At 38.8% G+C, this 19,043-nt stretch overlaps 1 protein-coding gene and 1 non-coding gene across 5 annotated transcripts in view; both read left to right on the top strand.

Moving 5' to 3' along the window:
- Positions 1 to 19,043, top strand: part of col7a1 (collagen type VII alpha 1 chain) — a 136,309-nt gene that overhangs the window by 87,551 nt on the left and 29,715 nt on the right. For 3 of the 4 annotated variants that reach the window (XM_012961680.2, XM_012961681.2, XM_012961678.2), the window contains exons 60-82: positions 905 to 985; positions 1,538 to 1,573; positions 2,609 to 2,644; positions 3,737 to 3,817; positions 4,500 to 4,535; positions 4,646 to 4,717; positions 5,346 to 5,390; positions 5,494 to 5,529; positions 6,084 to 6,119; positions 6,551 to 6,655; positions 6,964 to 6,999; positions 7,620 to 7,655; positions 7,735 to 7,782; positions 8,052 to 8,087; positions 9,678 to 9,800; positions 10,564 to 10,773; positions 11,609 to 11,644; positions 13,300 to 13,344; positions 13,581 to 13,652; positions 14,902 to 14,946; positions 15,585 to 15,647; positions 15,749 to 15,793; positions 17,102 to 17,137. In XM_012961680.2, coding sequence (XP_012817134.2) covers positions 905 to 985; positions 1,538 to 1,573; positions 2,609 to 2,644; positions 3,737 to 3,817; positions 4,500 to 4,535; positions 4,646 to 4,717; positions 5,346 to 5,390; positions 5,494 to 5,529; positions 6,084 to 6,119; positions 6,551 to 6,655; positions 6,964 to 6,999; positions 7,620 to 7,655; positions 7,735 to 7,782; positions 8,052 to 8,087; positions 9,678 to 9,800; positions 10,564 to 10,773; positions 11,609 to 11,644; positions 13,300 to 13,344; positions 13,581 to 13,652; positions 14,902 to 14,946; positions 15,585 to 15,647; positions 15,749 to 15,793; positions 17,102 to 17,137 — 1,395 coding nt within the window. Of the gene's footprint in view, positions 1 to 904; positions 986 to 1,537; positions 1,574 to 2,608; positions 2,645 to 3,736; positions 3,818 to 4,499; positions 4,536 to 4,645; positions 4,718 to 5,345; positions 5,391 to 5,493; positions 5,530 to 6,083; positions 6,120 to 6,550; positions 6,656 to 6,963; positions 7,000 to 7,619; positions 7,656 to 7,734; positions 7,783 to 8,051; positions 8,088 to 9,677; positions 9,801 to 10,563; positions 10,774 to 11,608; positions 11,645 to 13,299; positions 13,345 to 13,580; positions 13,653 to 14,901; positions 14,947 to 15,584; positions 15,648 to 15,748; positions 15,794 to 16,874; positions 16,911 to 17,101; positions 17,138 to 19,043 lie in introns of all 4 variants that reach the window. The other variant, XM_012961679.2, reaches the window with a different exon arrangement.
- mir205b (microRNA mir-205b) lies at positions 3,568 to 3,639 on the top strand. Its single transcript, NR_049606.1, has one exon. It is a non-coding gene; the product is annotated as a microRNA mir-205b (primary transcript).

Raw genomic sequence — 19,043 nt, 5'->3', positions numbered from 1 at the left:
GAGATGTCATATCTGGTGCACCCGAGGTTACATCCGCCAAAGATTCCCTTCTGACCCTTCTGGCATTGGCCGGGGAGGTTTTGTATTTTTCTTATTATCCCAGGCCCTCAGGTTCCTTTATATAAATAAACCCCAGTATATGGCTGTTTCATACGCGTCTGGGAGTGGCGTGTTCCTGACAATGGCCTTCATTAAATACTGCATTAGATGTCTTCTATTTTCACAAGTGTCATTCCTCATGATTAGTTTTTTTCCTGGGGGTCGACCCCAATGCTCTACCTTCCATGTGAGTGCCATACACTGGGATTGAGTTCTATACATTCCATGCAATTCAGCTAAACCTTCCATTTGGTAGGGTACTACTACTGAGTGCATGCTTAGGTCTCCATGCAAGTTAGTGTTCTATCCTCCGTGTGAGTGAATACTATACCATCCCTCAGTCTTCCATGTGACTGAATGCAATACATTCCCTGTGATAGATTGCACAATTAAGAATAAAATAAAATCATAATAAAATGATCCCTTGAATTGTAATTGATTCTTTAAGACAAGAGCAGTCCACCACTTTGCAGACCTTTTACTCAAATATGGGCCTGGAGACCTGGGGCGAAGCCTACAACCAAATTTTCCAGTTAGCAGTACCACTGTGGCATATTGCATACTGATGGTGCAGTAAATAGGGATGTAGCCAACCATGAAAGACAATTTTTTAAAATATTTTCTGACTAAGTAAGTCAGTGAGACCCAGTAGGCCTACCAGTACTCTATTAAGACCAAGATCAGTCCCAGAAGATACAACTGAGTTTATATAATTAAGCAGGATAAAAGTTAGCCTACAATAAACTGGCAATGTTATGCTATATAATGCTTACTTATAGAAGTATTGTGAATTTATTGTGTTTAGGGTGATGCTGGCGACCCTGGTGAGCATGGCATGAAAGGCGCAAAGGGAGAAGCTGGTGCAAATGGACTCCCAGGAGAGAGGGTAGGTGCCTTATAGAATGCTAGGTGGGCTGCACATTTTTTCATTGGAGCAACAAACAAATACAGTATATTGTCAACAGAGCAAGGTTCCTGACATCATTTATTTCTTTATCTTTTTCATGCTATTCAGTGAAGGAGTATTGCTTAAAGCATCTGTGAGGTTCTAATTTCATATTTATTTACCACTTTAGAGCTTTGTCTAATTAAAAGTAGTTTGATAACATAATTAGTGTGTATATTTATTTGATATATTTTTATTATATGCGGATGCCTCTATGACACGTATATTACAGTATGGACTGGCTATCCAGCACGAGGATGCACAGCATTGTGTCATTGCCTGGAGGCACCAGATGATAGTAGACTTCATATTACTGGGAACTTATACACAGATACAAGCAAATACCTGTACTTGATTCCCTATTTGTTAAAAAACAAGTATAAACACAAATCAGCACACAAATCAATGGGTTCCATATTTATAAATTATGTATTACATTTTTTCAATAACATTACATTTCTGTAAATGTTAATAAACTTTACTTTTATACAGGGATTAGAAGGACTGAGGGGCCCTCCAGGACCTCGGGTAAGTCTCAGTCTTAACTGCAATGGCTATTGTCTACTCTAGGGCAAAGCAATATGTGCCATAATAACCCAATTGTTAGGCTGAAACTATCCTATTAAATCAACAGTTCTGGATGCATATTTGGCCACATGGATACTGTGGAGTAATTGGCATGTCTCTGTCCATAATTCCTTAACAAGGAACAATTCAGTGTAAAAATGAAACTGGGTAAAATAGACTGTGTAAAATAAAAAATATTTGTAACATAGTTGGGCAAAAATGTAATCTATAAAGGCTGGAGTAAGCAGATGTCTAACATAATAGCCAGATCACTACTTCCTGCAAAGTTAAACGTCATATTTATGTTAGGATGTAAGTTCCTAGAGTATTATTTACAAGACAGTTTTACTAATGGTCTCACTAGTGGACATTTTCAGAGCAATTCTTTGCATAGTATGAACTCTTACGACTCCAGCATTGCGTTTATTTTCTAACTAAACTCTGCAATACAGTGGTTATATTCCCACATTGGTTTCCTAAGAAAACCACCTAATTGTTAAGGTTTTAAAAATTATACTTGTTACTTTCATGTTTTATATTCACATTCCACTGTTTAAGAGAAATCCATGTAAGAATTGGCTTGGCCCCTTGACCAGTTCGACACCTTAATCAACCATTTTCCTTCTGTTTAGGGAACACACTAGCAGTGGTGATCCTGGTGCTTTTCCTGCCTGCCTCATATAGAACTGATGTTTAAGACCAAATGACTGGGGGTATACACCAACCCTTTGACAGTATCAGTTAGAGAAAAGTAAAATATTTTTTGGTCTTAAATAATCAAAACTGTAAGTGCTAACATTTCCCCACATAATGAATGAACTTAGCTGCATCTTTCCTGATTAGGCAGTAAACATCCCCATGTCTTACAGCCAGAGAGAGATGGAAATCAAGGTTCTGTTGAACTCTTTTTACTTGTGTTTAAACCCCGGCTGTTCGGTGACTGTTCAATAGAAGCCACAGATTTGTTAAAAACCATTGCACTTATTTCTTCTACAGGGAGAGACGGGGGATCGTGGGACTCCAGGTGAAAAGGTAAAAAAAAAAATCACTTTTCTATAAGATCTTTCTATATAGAAAACCGAAAAGTTTACACAGTAGGACCTCCTTGGTATCTAGTAGCAACTCCAGTTTGAAGTTGGAAGAATGATTTGTAGTACATGGAAGTTCAAGAACTTACTTATTGAAGTAACAGTATACCATTTTAATACTATAGTATTATTTTAATAAGAATTCAACTCCAGAGGGATTCTAACATGTCAATATATTTTAGCTGAACACTCTTTAGACAGAAGAATTAAAAGAGGTGGAGAGGTTTGTCTTTAAGTGAGTTGAAAGTTATAAACTAAAGAAAATACCAAGGATAAGGCAATTGTGTGTAGACCTTATAGCAGGGGTCCACAACCTTTCTTACTTGTGAGCCACAGTCAAATGTAAAAAGACTTGGGGAGCAACACAAGCACCATAAAAGTTCATGGAGGTGCCAAATAAGGGCTAAGATTGGCTATTAGGGGCCTCTATGCACACTATCAGCTTACAGGGGCTTTATTTGGTTTATCTTGTTTTTATTCAACCAAAACTTGCCCCCAAGTCAGGAATTCAAAAATAACTACCTGGTTTGGGGGTACTGAGAGCAACATGTTGTCCCCGAGCCACTGGTTGAGGATCACTGCCTTATAGTTAGTGGTTTCAGCTGGACTTCAGTTGGAAGAACTATTATACAATTAGCGTATGCTACAAACCTCCCAGGCTCACTGTAAATCTCAATGATTATTTTTCCATTTATCTATGTAGTTTGTCTAGTTATTGGAAAAGGAAATAATGCATTTAGGTCGGTTTATGTCATGTGAACACACATATCCACATAACTATATTTACCTCCATCTCTATGACATATAAAGTGGTTCTTTGTCATGTCTCTCCGCCTAGAATGAGACACTTGCCGTCTGAAGGGCCCCTGCTGCTGTCCTTCATTCCACCGGATCCTGTGTAAATATAATCCAGATTCCCAGTGGCATGAAGTGCATTAGCTGAGCCTGTGAGCACCTACCAAGGGACACAAAAAAATACCTCAATTTATGGCTTCTACCATTTATACAGCAAGACATTCTGATTTTTGTTTTTTAGGGTGAACGTGGTCCTCCGGGTGTAGATGGAAGGAATGGTTTGGATGGGAAACCAGGACAGCCAGGCTCCCCAGGCCAGAGAGTAAGTGGTCACATACCAGAAAGAAACTGTGTTTTTAATCCATTGGCACCAATGTTTCCTCTGTGATGTTATGGCACCAACATTCAATGGGTGTCCAGCACACTTGTGGGAAGTTTATCAGAGGGATGCACGCAGCATTATATGTTCACCTCCACATACCTTCAGACTTCAATATATCGAAATTGCAGCACTCCCATTTCATTTTCATAAAACTTTATTTTACATATGGCACAGACACAACAATGTTTCTGACCTCCTGGTCCTTTCTCAAGCTAACAAAGAATTTTATGGCACCAAGAATGTTATAGCACCAACTCACAAAACAATTGAGCCAAAATTGTTGTATGTGCACACACATAATCACATAATGGCTCAGAACTACCCACCAATCTGTGCATAATGCCAATAAAAATACATACAAACTACAAGACATTATAGGGAACACTACTTAGTGGATCCCCTTTGGGCTCTGGGCCTTGGAAAGACACTCTCAAAGGCCTTGTTATAATCTTCCACCAACACAAACAATGTAGTTGACAGTTTTACGCTCCACAATTTTGCTTTCCTCAGTTGCATCAGTAAAATTATGTCAGTATATTAGACCCTGTAACTCCACCACATAATAAGATCTTGGTGATGCCAGTGGTTGACTATTAATTCCAATAACATATTTTCTTTGTAGGGAGATGCAGGCAAGCAAGGTGATCCTGGAAGAGATGTAAGTACAGTATCTGAAACAGACTCCAAGATAGTTATCTGATATTCTATGGTTTTCCACATTCTCATGTCTGACTCTGGTTGCTAATCTAGAACCTTGATCTATTACAGGGGCTACCTGGACTTAGAGGAGAGCAGGGCCCCCCGGGACTGATTGGGCCTGTTGGACCACCAGGAATACCTGTAAGCAGCTATAGCAACTGTAAACCTTTTACTTATGGTTCAGCTGTTCCTGGATTTGATCTGGTGACCAGATGTTGAAAAATATGTTGGGAATTTTGGTATCATTCAGTTACCAACTAAACACTTTATTTGTAGATTTACTTTTCAAGGCCAATAATATTTTGTAACTGGTTAATTCTGTGGGATTCCAATTATTAACTTCCACATTTACAAATAACGTTTTGCTATTTCAGATGTTCCAGTTGATTCAACTGCTTCATTACCGTTCTACGGAGCCTTATAATACAACCATATTTTATAGTATATTTATATTCTAACATATTTTAGGACCCAATAACCTAAGTTGAGTAACGGTATCTCAGTTGACAAGTAAAATAAATTTCCAGGATGAGACCATTTTATGCAAAAAATAGCCCATAATAATAGGTGCAATGCTGTAACATATTAGCAATAAAAAGAACAGAAAAAGAACTTGGTGATATATGATATTATAGTAGTATGTTATAGTAGTAGACAGAGTGGTTTCTTATACCCTTTATACATATCCTTTTTACAATTATATATTCCAATAACAATAATAACCAAATTAGGAATTAATATATTTAACTGTGATTGGTTTCTACTGAAGGGTAAACAAGGAGAAGATGGAAAACCAGGCTTTAATGGTAAAAATGTGAGTATTAAACACTCATTGCATTGTGTGTACAGGCAGAATCTCCCATTCTTACAGCTGATTAACACAAGGACTGTCACTTACCTGGATCCTTTATCTCTAGGGAGAAGATGGAACTCCAGGGGAAGATGGAAGAAAGGTAAGAACAGTAAATTAATTAACTGAAAGTTTCAAACAACAATGTCAAATATGAATCCACTACATACTGGCTGAGACTGCTGGGACATGAGAGATTCAAGTGTGATATCTGGTCACATCATGTATGAATTAGAGTGTTTCCTTGCCCTGTGGTATTTTGTAGATTACTATATCACAATAATTAACATCACCAGTCCCTTTGTATGTACCTTTATCCTCTGACCTTTTCACCATTCTCATCACTTCATATCTGCTTTTAAAAAATATTTACTATTCTCTTTATAGAACTCTAGTCCAATACACACATTGCTTTGAACTGCAACATTATTATTATGATGCCTCATCTAGTCAACTCCCCCCCAGTCCAATTCTTTATCTATATTGCAAGATTTCATAAAATGTAATTTTGTTGTCCCTAGGGGGAAAGTTTGTGATACACGTGATACACATTGCTTATGAAAGGCTGTTTCTATAATATTTAGATATTAATAAATGTAGATATCTGCACTTAGAAAATACAGAGTTTCTAAGTATCTTCTTTCATTTGTACTTTAGGGGGACAAAGGTGACGTGGGTCCTGCTGGCCGAGATGTGAGTATTCTTGGTGACACTTGTGTGATGCCTCCTTAGTGGGCCTTGTAAGTCTAGTGTTACTTAACTTTACTCTGGACTAGTGGCATGGATACAGGAGTACAATGAACGTTCTTACCGCACCTCTTACCCTTCTAAGTTGTCATTTGTCAATTCAGGGATAAGAGAAAATTTAAAGAGCCGCACAGATACCATATTTTTTATATGGGCACAGATGGTCTCAATAACAGTGGTAAGCTCCACATCTGCATCAAATATGGTATCTGTGTGGCTCTTAAAATGTTCTCTTATCCATGTATATATGAGAACATATAAAAAAATAGATAATATGTTAACATACCCACTACAATAGATATATCAATGTTATGTGGTGGTTTTTATTGGTTGTCTTTCAGACAGCATGCCTTTTTAACAAGTCTATTGCTTCACAGGGTCGAGATGGTCAAAAAGGAACACAGGGGGAACCAGGATCAGTAGGTCCCGCCGGACCACCGGGTGTCCCAGGGAATCCAGGACCAATTGGTCCTCCAGGCCAGGTGGGTGATATTAATCTTCTTAATTTCTATTAAACTATTGTTATATAATATATACATAGGATTCCTATTTACATTAGCTCCCTCCTACTAAATGATAAAATACAGTCTGTATGGTAAAAACTTGCAAAATGTGTATATATATATATATAGTTGGAGTTTACCAAGGTTGAATATTCCTGCCCTACTCTGTCTTTATTGCACTGTAATAAGATGGATGATCTATGTAATTTCTTAAAGGCATTGTTGTTGATATTTAGTTACATGTTTTATGAAGTGGTTGATCCAACATGCCTTTAATATTTTATTAGGGAATACCAGGACTAGCTGGTCAAGCGGGATCGAAGGTAGGTTTGCTGTTATCCTTTTTTTGTCATTAAAATTATTTGTATTTTATGTTACTGGGTTTAAAAGATATCTGCCATTCTTTATTGGTTAGTATTGCTTCAGGCTAAAACTAATAAACAGGACTATATCAGTAAATATTGAGTAAATCCTTATCCTTGAGCCGCCATTTAGTGATGGGCTGTGTGCTCCCTCAGAGATCAGCTGACAGGAAATAATGCAGCTCTGACTGTAACAGGAAGTAGTGTGGGAGTAAAAGGCAGAACTCTGTCCATTCATTGGCTGATGGGGCCTAGCATGTGTGTGTGCCTTGGCTTGTTTGTGTGCACTGTAAATCCTATGATCCAAGGGGGCGGCCCTTAGTACTTAAAATGGCAGTTTTCTATTTAGGATTACCCAATGGCACATACTACTAGAAAAGTATATATTTATGAAAATGGTTTAGGTAGATAACACAGTGTTTTACATATGAGCTTGTTTATGTAATATATTTTATAGACCTACATTGTTTGGGGGTATAGTTTTCCTTTAAGTCTGTTAGCACAAAATTGTCATTCTTTTTTAGCTCATTGATTCGGGGCATCTGTACAGTTCATTCAAAATGTTCTTTATTTTTTTCCAGGGTGATCGAGGAGAACAGGGTGCAAAGGGTGAACAGGTCTGTGAGTCGACAGAATCATTTTGGTTTGAAGTTCCAGTTGCTGCAACTTTGACATTTTTTTCTTGTTGGAATATAGGGTAGGCCTGGTGAAATGGGAGCTAGAGGAGAGCCTGGAAGCACCGCTGTAAGTATTTGTTGTTTATTCATAACATGTAGCCAATGACCATTACTTTTTTAATCCCACTCTCTCTCACCACCCATGCCCTGTAACTCAATATTCCCTACATATTGTGTGACATAGGAGCCCAATCATTAAAGCACAAATTTTCGCCAATTAAATGCACAACTGAAAAAATTCTTCTCTTGGTTGTACGAAAATATTGTGGTTGCGATCCGAAAGTCACGACCAACCTATATCATTGTCTATCTGATATTTATTTTTTTGTCTTTCAGAATGTTGAAAAGTCCCTCGGCATTTTAGGAATTAAGGTAAAGCACGTTTTTTAAAAATACTGTAAAACCAAGTGTATTCCCAAGTTATTGTTATTTTTGCTGTTTAATATGAATTATATGATGCATGGGAATGTCCTTCATTAGCCTGTGACAGTGGGCAAGGCATCTATTATAATAATGTACATTTCTATTATATTTAAGAATATAAATCACATTAAACTGCAAATAGACAGTATTTAGCAAATAGTCAACTTGGCAAAACAATAAGGAGAACAGATCTACTGCTGTGGGTCTTAGCTACACGCTCTATAAATGAATAGAAACATAATGGGCAGATTTGCCCACCGGACACCCACATAGCATGATGATGTTATTGCATGGATATTGGTGAAATCTACAAAGCCTGGAGGAATAATAATTTCTGCTAGGGTTTAAACACAGAGGTGTGTTCAGCCCACCCCAGCCCACACCTGCCTTGGATTTAGAATTATTTCTTAGGGCAGTGATCCCCAACCAGTGGATCGTGAGCAACATGTTGCTCCCCAACCCCTTGGATGTTGCTCCCAGGGGCCTCAAAGCAGGTGTATAATTTTGATTTCCTGGCTTGGAGGCAAGTTTTGGTTGCATAAAATCCTGACATAATGCCAAACAGAGCCTTCTATAGGCTGCCAGTCTACATCGGGGCTACCAAATAGCCAATTATAGCTCTCCTTGGCACCCCCAGGAAATTTCTCCATGCTTGTGTTGCTCCCCAACACTTTTTCCATTTGAATGTTGCTCTCGGGTATAAAACGTTGGGGATCTCTGTCTTAGGGTAACAGGTCCCCTTTAAGAATGAACCATAAACCTCTCTGTCCACTAGTCAGGGCCATGTATGTATGTATATGTATGTATATCTTTATTTATAAAGCGCTACTTATGTACGCAGCGCTGTACAGTAAAATACATTAATACAAACAGGGGGTTATTAAGATAATAGATAAATATAAAGTACAACAATAAATACAAATAAATACAAGGTACAGTTGCAATAAGAGTCAAAAACACAAGAGGATGGAGGTCCCTGCCCCGTAGAGCTTACAATCTAGATGGGAGGGTAACTTACAGATACAAATAGGCAAATATAAGTGCTGTAGGTCACAGTGGGTGACACTACAATATAAGTGCCAGTTCCCAGATCAGGTGCTGGGTGAGTGCTCCAAAAGGGAGTCTTTAAGTTTAAGACTGAGAGGACTCTCTCATAAAATCCAAGCATGGAGTCCGATTTGACCAGTTGCTGCCCCTGTTCCACAGAGGCCATAAAGCAATCATTTTATGTATTGGTGACATGTGAAACGTGGGGCTATTCCATGGGCTAAACACCTACAACCTTATGCTTGCCTAATATAAGGCCTACCTTCAGTCCTGATATGTAATAAAAATCAGCCAAACTTTGTAACTACTGGCAGGTTAACCTTCAGCACCCTATGGGTAAGTTACTGAGCTGTGTTCAGATCCAGCTATAGAAAAGTTTAAAGGCATTGTTGAACCCATCAAATGCTTGAAACACTATTGATAGCATAGAACAAACTCAACTTGTTTACCATTTTCCTGCAACCATGTTTACTGCAACTTCATGATTTGCAGGTTGCTTCACTAAAAGATCTCATGGACACCATTGATGATGGCTCTGGACGTCCCATTACCGCACAAATGAAGATAAAAGGAGAACCAGGAGTTCCTGGGGAGAAGGGTGCCCCAGGGAGAGAAGTGGGTGTTTTGATATCCTGCTCATGGAAATTCTGCCAGATAAAATAATCTAGATGTGTAAAATCTAAATGATTGAAGGAAATGGCCAGATAGAAAAAGATACAAGAACAGAGCATATATAGAGGGAAACATTCATTATATGGCATTTGGGAGGGAAAGGAGAACAAAGAGCCAGGAACATTGAGAACAATACTGTGCCAAGAAAGTACTGAATATGGATGAATGCAGGTGGGGGAGAGAGGGTAATAGGGTAATAAAGATAATAGTTGGAAAACAGAAATGGTCTCAGTCTTATCAATAAAGCTTGCCATCTTGGAGTCAGGAAGGAATTTTTCCCCTCTGCGGCAAATTAGAGAGGTTTCAGATGGGGTTTTTTGCCTTCCTCTGGATCAACTAGTAGTTAGGCAGGTTATATATAGGCATTATGGTTGAACGTGATGGACGTACGTCTTTTTTTAACCTAACTTACTAATGTTACTAGGTTACTATGGGTGTATTCATTGGGTCTTAGAAAGATATCTATATGTGTACATGCTCCCAACTGGGTGCTTAGGTAGAAGCATCAGTGGTCCTGCTGTCATATAACATACTCTAATATCTGATTATGCCTGGAACGTTTACAACCTTATGTTTAACACATACCTAAAAATTATTTATTTACATTTAATTACATTGACCGTCACTGGGGCTTTTACCTTTGTTTCTTAACCACTGATATTATTTACCTATGCAGTATCTAATGTCAGTAACATTACTTTGACAGGGAACAATGGGCTTTCCTGGAGAAAGAGGACAGAAAGGAGAAAGGGGAGATCTTGGGCCTGCAGGGCCCCAAGGGCCACCAGGACGGGCTATTGGAGAAAGAGGTCCTGAAGGTCCATCTGGACAAACTGGGGATCCAGGCAAACCTGGGATTCCAGGAATACCGGGAAAGGCAGGAGAACCTGGAGAGCAAGGGAAGGCTGGAGACAAAGTGAGATGTCATTTGATATGGTTTTCTATATCTAATATGTGCTCCCTGAAACTCTGGAGGTAGTCTGGGCTTCTGGACCTTGTACATATGCATTTGCAAGGTTGCAGGAGAGGTATACCTGAGGAAGAAAGATCTCTATATTTGCGAAAACTTCAGAAGCCAAGTAATCAACTTGGCTGGTACCATCAGTAACACAATGTTATAAAGTAGGCAGTGAAACTTTGGAGTTGTTGCTAAGCTACAGTTCCAGCCTTCTCAGCAGGTAAACACATTACTGATTTGTCATATAACTGACCCATATTATCTGTCCATCAAAGCCAAACTTGTACACAGCTTTATTTACCAGTACATCCTTCCAGCAGAGGGCACCCATTCTGATTACAAAAAAAGGAGGTTCTGTCTAAATATTCAGAAAGAGTTTTTTACTGTTAGAGTTGTGAAGTTGTGGAATTCTCTCCCTGCTCGTGCTGGCTGATACATTATATAGCTTCAAGAAGGGGTTGGATGGCTTTTTAGCAAGTGAGGAAATACAGGGTTATGGGCATTAGCTCTTAGTACAAGTTGATCCAGGGACTGGTCCGATTGCCATCTTGGAGTCAGGAAGGAATTTTTTCCCCTCTGCGGCAAATTAGAGAGGCTTCAGATGGGGTTTTTGCCTTCCTCTGGATCAAGTAGCACTTGGCAGGTTATATATAGACATAAAAGGCTGAACTTGATGGAAGTGTGTCTTTTTGAAACCTAATTTACTATGTTACTATATTATTATGTTTCTACAGTTGACCAATCAGAAGATTATTTCATCAATATTGTCTCACTTTTATTATTTACATTGCAGGGAGAGAGAGGAGAACGGGGTGAACGAGGTGATGATGTAAGTTGTTTCTAACTTGACAAAGAAACTATTATATTGTACCTTTATTCCTTTTTTATTTACTTTGCATGTTTCTTTGAATATTTCAATTTTGCTTTTCATATCGTTCTGTAATGCCATACAACAGTTAAGCACCTGATCTGCTTGCAGTTGATAAAAGATGGTGTAAGCCAAGAATGGCAATAATATACATTAGTAATGGTTAGCACTCTGCTGCCTTTCAAATATGTCATTCTTGGAATGGACTCTCACAGTATCTGCCCACCACCATACTGAGCAATTCATGGCGAGATGGACAGAACAGATCAACATTTTTCCACTGTTATCAGAAAATGTTGTGTAACACCTATTTCAGCTCAATAGCTGCTTTCCCGGACTAGTACCAGTAGAACATGGGTTACACTGTACTCTCTTACCCAGAATGGGCCTTCGCTAAGTGGAAGAGGAAGGTGAGGGTGTTGTGCAACTACACCTCTCTTGCTGCTATGCAGAAAAATGAAAACAGAGGGCGCCAGAGGTTCTTGTAATTAACAAAAGAATAAGTGTTTATTGAACATCCACAGGGTTTACTTACAATACAGCTTCAGAGGCCATTGGTACATGCAACACATACCGAGTGTATATTCAGACTCACACTCTCCTGCGGGCAGACTGGCAGGAATCTCCCTTCACCTCTGCGACACACCCTGTAGTGGATCCCTCAGGGAATTCTCTATCCTGATTCCCTATTCACTTGGATCCCTACACTACAGGCAATGTGGCCTGGGAGAACTATCTCCAGAAAAACTGCAAATCCTATGCAGGTGCTCATGCTGCTCATTCTATCTCAACCCTAACTGCCTTACACTCCTAGAGTGTACTATAAAGGGAGCTACACCTGCCACTATCTAATGCCTCATTCACGGGGCCCTGTTCCCCGACTTCACTGGGCCTGGGCCCATGCCCTGGGCTCTCAGCACACATCCACCTTGTCCCTAAGGTGGAAGCAAACAACAGGAAGGTGCCACTCCTCTCCCAACACTATACCAAAGTCAGGCAGGATGTGGTCACTATACCTTCTAACCAATAGCACACATGTTAATGAACTCACTTAGATACATTCCCTTCTGCCCAGCAACTAAGGGAACTGAACCTGTAGGGATTTAAAGCCATAGGGACCATTTAACCCTATGGGTCCCTACAGTTGTAATAACCCATTGTGCAAGGAAATAGTGTAGGTGAGACTGTGATCATGTTAGCAGCCAGGGTGTTGAAATTAAACATCTTGCTTTAACGTGTGAGGTTTAAATTGGAATCTAGGTATCTGCTTTTCTATATAGGTATGGGACTTTTAATCCAGAATGCTCTGGATCTGGGTTTCTCTTTCTGTAATTCAGGTGTTAAGTCTCGTAAAAAATAATTTAGATAAATAAACCCAATAGGGTTGTTTTGCCTCCAATAAGGATTAATTATACTTTAGCTGGGGTGTCTTACAAGGTAATGATTTTTTATTACGGAGAAAAAGTAAATCATTTTTAGAAATGTGAATTATATGAATTAAAATGGAGTCTGTCGGAGCTGGCCATCCAGTAGTTTAAACTTTCTGGATAATGGATCCCATACCTGTATATGGTTTCTAATGGTTCCTAATGTTTACCCTAATTTATCATTTTTAGGGTAAAGATGGCGCCAGGGGGCCTGTTGGACCACCGGGACCAAAGGTAACTTGTTTCAGGCAACACATTGCATAGCATTTTGTTTTTACAATAAAAACAAATATAATATTGTGATATTAAACTGAACAGTAACATAAGCACCTAAATGTTACCCACCTTCTACTGAGCTCTATCCACTGGTTTTTGTTCCATTAATGCACTCAGATTGACAACGATACATTTTGTAAACAAAGCAGTCAATACAGTATTCTATATGTTATTTTTTTTCTAATATCATTTAGGGTGAAGTTGTAGAAATTATTGCCACCAGACTGCCTGGAGAGAGAGGATTAACAGGTCCAAGAGGTATCAAGGTCAGTCTGATTGGTAGATTTGGAAAAAATATGCTGCTAGGTGTCCTTATTAAAATAAAGTCCTTAGATGAAGAGGCCAGGCTGTGTATGGCAGAGCGCTACTGTCTACACCTTCCCAAACTTCCTCATAGTTACATAGGGTTGAAAAAAGACCAGAGTCCATCAAGTTCAACCCATCCAAGTAAACCCAGCACACACAACCCACACCCATCAATCTATACACTCACATACATAAACTATATATACAACCACTAATACTAACTGTAGATACTAACTGTAGGTATTAGTATCACAATAGCCTTGGATATTCTGATTGTTCAAGAACTCATCTAGGCCCCTCTTATAGGCATTAACAGAATCTGCCATTACCACATCACTAGGAAGGGCATTCCCCAACCTCACTGCCCTCACCGTGAGGAACCCCCTACGCTGCTTCAAATGGAAGCTCCGTTCCTCTAATCTAAAGGGGTGACCTCTGGTGCGTTGATTGTTTTTATGGGAAAAAAGAACATCCCCCAGCTGCCTATAATCCCCTCTAATGTATTTGTACAGAGTAATCATGTCCCCTCGCAAGCGCCTCTTTTCCAGAGAAAACAACCCCAACCCTGACAGGCTAAACTCATAGTTTAACCCTTCCATCCCCTTAACCAGTTTAGTTGCAGTCTCTGCACTCTCTCCAGCTCATTAATATCCTTCTTAAGGACTGGAGCCCAAAACTGCCCCCATACTCAAGGTGAGGCCTTACCAGGGACCTATAAAGGGGCAACATTATGTTTTCATCCCTTGAGTCAATGCCCTTTTTTACACAAGACAGCACTTTATTTGCTTTAGTAGCCACAGAATGACACTGCCTGGAATTAGACAACTTGTTATCTACAAAAACCCCTCATATATTGAAATGTAAGCTAAAGCCATACAATACCAAAACACCTTTGGTTAAAAGAAGGGCACTAGATGGTCAAGCACTGGTACCCGTTTTATCCTACCACAAAAAAATACCTAGGACAGTTCTCATTGACTTCATGACCTCACAAGCTTTTAGAGGCATATTTCTACATTCAGGTTTTTGTGGTTTTGACAAATAATACATTGCATAGAATTTGGAAGGTTTTTTTGCAAAAACGTGATTATTAGTGCAAATAAAATGAATAGGGAAATAAAACAACTATTGATAAATCTGCCCCTAAGGGACATATTTAGGAAGCTGTTAAAAATGTTATAATTTTCAAGTTGTGATATTGTTTTACAGGGTGATCCAGGCGCAGATGGAGAGAAAGGAGCCAAAGGAGATAAGGTCTGATTGTAGTAGTAAGTCCTATGTAAGGTCTTCCATCATTAACTTGTGCTCTGTCTACTGTCTCTGTCACAATAACGCAACGCCACCTCACTTTAGTCACTATAACTGGTGTATACAGTAAAGAAAGAACAAGCAATGGCTGCTTCGTAATGGGTTGAAGGCCTCCTTGAAACATAATATAGCACCCAAAAGTCTTTTGACGGCTACAGATGGGGAAATCCAGTTCCTCAATTAAATTGTGATTTGGTGGGCCAGACAGCACAGATATCATTATATGGATTATAGACCAAAGAATTGGATTAATGTTGGCCCCATCTGCTGTAGTTGGCCAGTTACCCAGTGGCCCTGCCAAGTGTGAGCAGCCACACACAAATGCAAATACAGCCAATGGTCAATTGGATTGGAGGGCTCAATCAAAATGCAATCACCCATTTTTATAGGGTAATATTATGTTTTATTCGAGCCCAAATATTGAGTAATATTGGGACATTTTGTCAAAATCTTTGTAAAGTTGAATTTCTTCATAGTATGTTAGTTCAGTTGTTTCCACCAAGAGAATTACAGAAATAATTTTAAAGAAATGGTCTTATTTAAGCTTATTTTGTTTTTTATTATCTACAATATTTTCTTTGCAGGGGGTAGACGGACAAAAAGGAGATAGAGGGGACTCTGGTGAAAAGGGCAGAGATGGATCTCCAGTAAGTAGATCTCTAGAAATGATGTCTGTAGTAGCTGCGTGCCTTCTTGGACAGGATCCACCAAACTGGACACACTTTTGAATTTCTGCTCTGTCTTGCAGGGATCTGTAGGAGAGAGAGGACTGGCAGGGCCAGAAGGAAAGCCGGTAAGATTTACAATAAAGATAACTGTATGTTGCAAAATGGCCAAAGTACTGATGGGCACAAGACAAAATGAATAGGTACCAGATTTTGGCCTTTCAAGAATGACCCTAATGCTTGTTTTTCCTAATACAATATGTGGTCCATTTTCTCCCTGCAGTGATTCTAATATTGCCATATCTATGATCCCTACACCCACAGCCCCCATTGCATAGCCCCCCAGAAGCCTCTGCCAAAGGAATATAGTATAAAGTTATACTTTGACATTTTATGGGCCAACAGTGTTGAGACACTAAAGTACTGGCCATAGATTTGCCCTTTGGATTCATTTCATTCATTAAATTTTCCTCTTTCTTCATCTGAAAATAAGGGTTGCAGTAAATTATTTTTGCCCACAATCTCTCATTGAAAATGGGCACCATTACAAATCGCAGGGGGGCCTCCAGAGTCTACAGACACCCAGGGACTTTTATCTATGTTCCTGGGTGTCAGTACAAAGAAATATATTTTCAAGCCATTGTCTCAGCTTCCTGTACTTCTAAAACTATGGAAATGTAACAAAGAGTTGTTAATCTGGTGCATGGAAGTATTGTGGAAAAAACTTTATATCTATAAACAATGCAAGAAGTATTTAAATCTCATGGTAAGAAGGACAAGGTTATCTAACTTCCAAGTCCCGTGCAGATGATTTTCATTTTTGGGATGGAGCCAATACTAAACAAGGGAGACTGCAATAAGGAAATTATTTGCTTGGGGTTGTTGTTTTAATGTAATCATAATTGGGATCTGATTTTCTGCCTGGTATGGGGCAGTTTTATAAAACGGGTGGAATAATAGTTTACCACAGCTCACTAGATGAGAACTCTGTTTCACTTGTGTAAGATTGTTAGAGTTCTCCTCTGTTAAACTGTAGTGAACTTCCCTTTCAACATATGATAGATACAATGTGTACACTTAATCTAACAGTATGTTTTTAATATTTCTTTGAGTTATACTATGAACTTTTGCCTACAGTATGTGGCCACAGATTGGGTTATATAGCTGTTGACCATTTGATGTGTTTGTTTTATGTCCATTCCGCACCAGGGTGAGAAGGGCAATAGTGGGCTTCCAGGCCCATCTGTAAGTAAACTCTCAGGCATGGCCATAGTCTGGGCCTTTTGCAAGAGATGGTGCTCCTAGCCCTTGGAATGGCTTTGCGTGCTCTTTATGGTCTCTGTCCATTTGGCATTCTATCAATGCCCAAAGTTTTGCTGGGCATACCCTTGACTAACCTTTTCTCTCTCTAATAATCCGACTGGAAATATCCACAGGGTTTGCCTGGCTTCCCCGGAGTGCTCGGACGACCGGTAGGTTTTGCTCTTTCTGATTGGCTTTGCTGGTCTGGGCTCTCTGCTTACTGCATGTTTCCAATTCTAAACCACTTGTTTATTTAACAGTTTGTCTCAAGAGCCCAGATATATTAACTTCATAAATTTAATTTTTCATACAATGATGGTATATACAGAGGGTGTAAATGGCTACAGCTGGTGTGTACAGAACAGGCATAGGGATATTTACTGGTTATGTAAAGATTCTGGGAGTTCACAATTACACTTTATTGGATACCCAGACAATATAACTAGTACTAAAGCACTAAACTGTGGTCAACTAAATAAGGTGAAAACTATTACACCTGAATATCTAGACATGTAAGTAATCATCAAGTACAAAGTAATGGCTTATCATCAGAGAGATACTGCAAATAGGTCAGCAATGAAGAATTACAGGTATGGGACCTATTATCCAGAATTTTAGCAACCTGGGGTTTTCTGTATAAGGGATCTTTCTGTAATTTGGATCTCCATAGCTTAAGTCTGCTAAAAAATAATTGAAATATTAAAGAAACCCAATAGGATTGTGTTGTCCCTAATAAGGGGTAATTATATCTTAGTTGGGATCAAGTACAGGTACTGTTTTATTATTACAGAGAAAAGGGAATCATTTAACCATTAAATAAACCCAATAGGGCTGTTCTGCCCCCAATAAGGGGTAATTATATCTTAGTTGGGATCAAGTACAGGTACTGTTTTATTATTACAGAGAAAAGGGAATCATTTAACCATTAAATAAACCCAATAGGGCTGTTCTGCCCCAATAAGGGGTAATTATATCTTAGTTGGGATCAAGTACAGGTACTGTTTTATTATTACAGAGAAAAGGGAATCATTTAACCATGAAATAAACCCAATAGGGCTGTTCTGCCCCCAATAAGGGGTAATTATATCTTTGTTGGGATCAAGTACAGGTACTGTTTTATTATTACAGAGAAAAGGGAATCATTTAACCATTAAATAAACCCAATAGGGCTGTTCTGCCCCAATAAGGGGTAATTATATCTTAGTTGGGATCAAGTACAGGTACTGTTTTATTATTACAGAGAAAAGGGAATCATTTAACCATTAAATAAACCCAATAGGGCTGTTCTGCCCCAATAAGGGGTAATTATATCTTAGTTGGGATCAAGTACAGGTACTGTTTTATTATTACAGAGAAAAGGGAATCATTTAACCATGAAATAAACCCAATAGGGCTGTTCTGCCCCCAATAAGGGGTAATTATATCTTTGTTGGGATCAAGTACAGGTACTGTTTTATTATTACAGAGAAAAGGGAATCATTTAACCATTAAATAAACCCAATAGGGCTGTTCTGCCCCAATAAGGGGTAATTATATCTTAGTTGGGATCAAGTACAGGTACTGTTTTATTATTACAGAGAAAAGGGAATCATTTAACCATTAAATAAACCCAATAGGGCTGTTCTGCCCCCAATAAGGGGTAATTATATCTTAGTTGGGATCAGGTACAGGTACTGTTTTATTATTACAGAGAAAAAGCAAATCAATTTTTAAAATGTAAATTATTTGATTAAAATTGAGTCTATAGAAGATGGCCTTTCCGTAATTTAGAGCTTTCTGGATAACAGTTCCCATACTTGTGTTTGGGCACTGACATCGTTCTAGATAATGGATCTTTAGCATAGTTACACTGTCGCATAAGTTCCGGCTGTGGAGTTATACCATGTTTGTATCTCATCCAGCCACAGTCAGTGTATGATAATTCTGATAATTCTCTGTAAACAGAGTATTTGAGTATAAAGTTCTAGTTACAAATAGTTGATAGTCATTGGCTAAGTTGTGAAACCAATTAAGCCAAGACATACTGTCTCTCTTTACCATCCCATTGTATATGTAACATAAATAACTCTCCGCCAA

The sequence above is a fragment of the Xenopus tropicalis genome, chromosome 4 (genome assembly GCF_000004195.4).
Source record: "Xenopus tropicalis strain Nigerian chromosome 4, UCB_Xtro_10.0, whole genome shotgun sequence".
Lineage (NCBI taxonomy): Eukaryota > Metazoa > Chordata > Amphibia > Anura > Pipidae > Xenopus > Xenopus tropicalis.
Note: the sequence above shows the minus strand (reverse complement) of the source record. Positions and strands in the feature narration are given on the sequence as shown.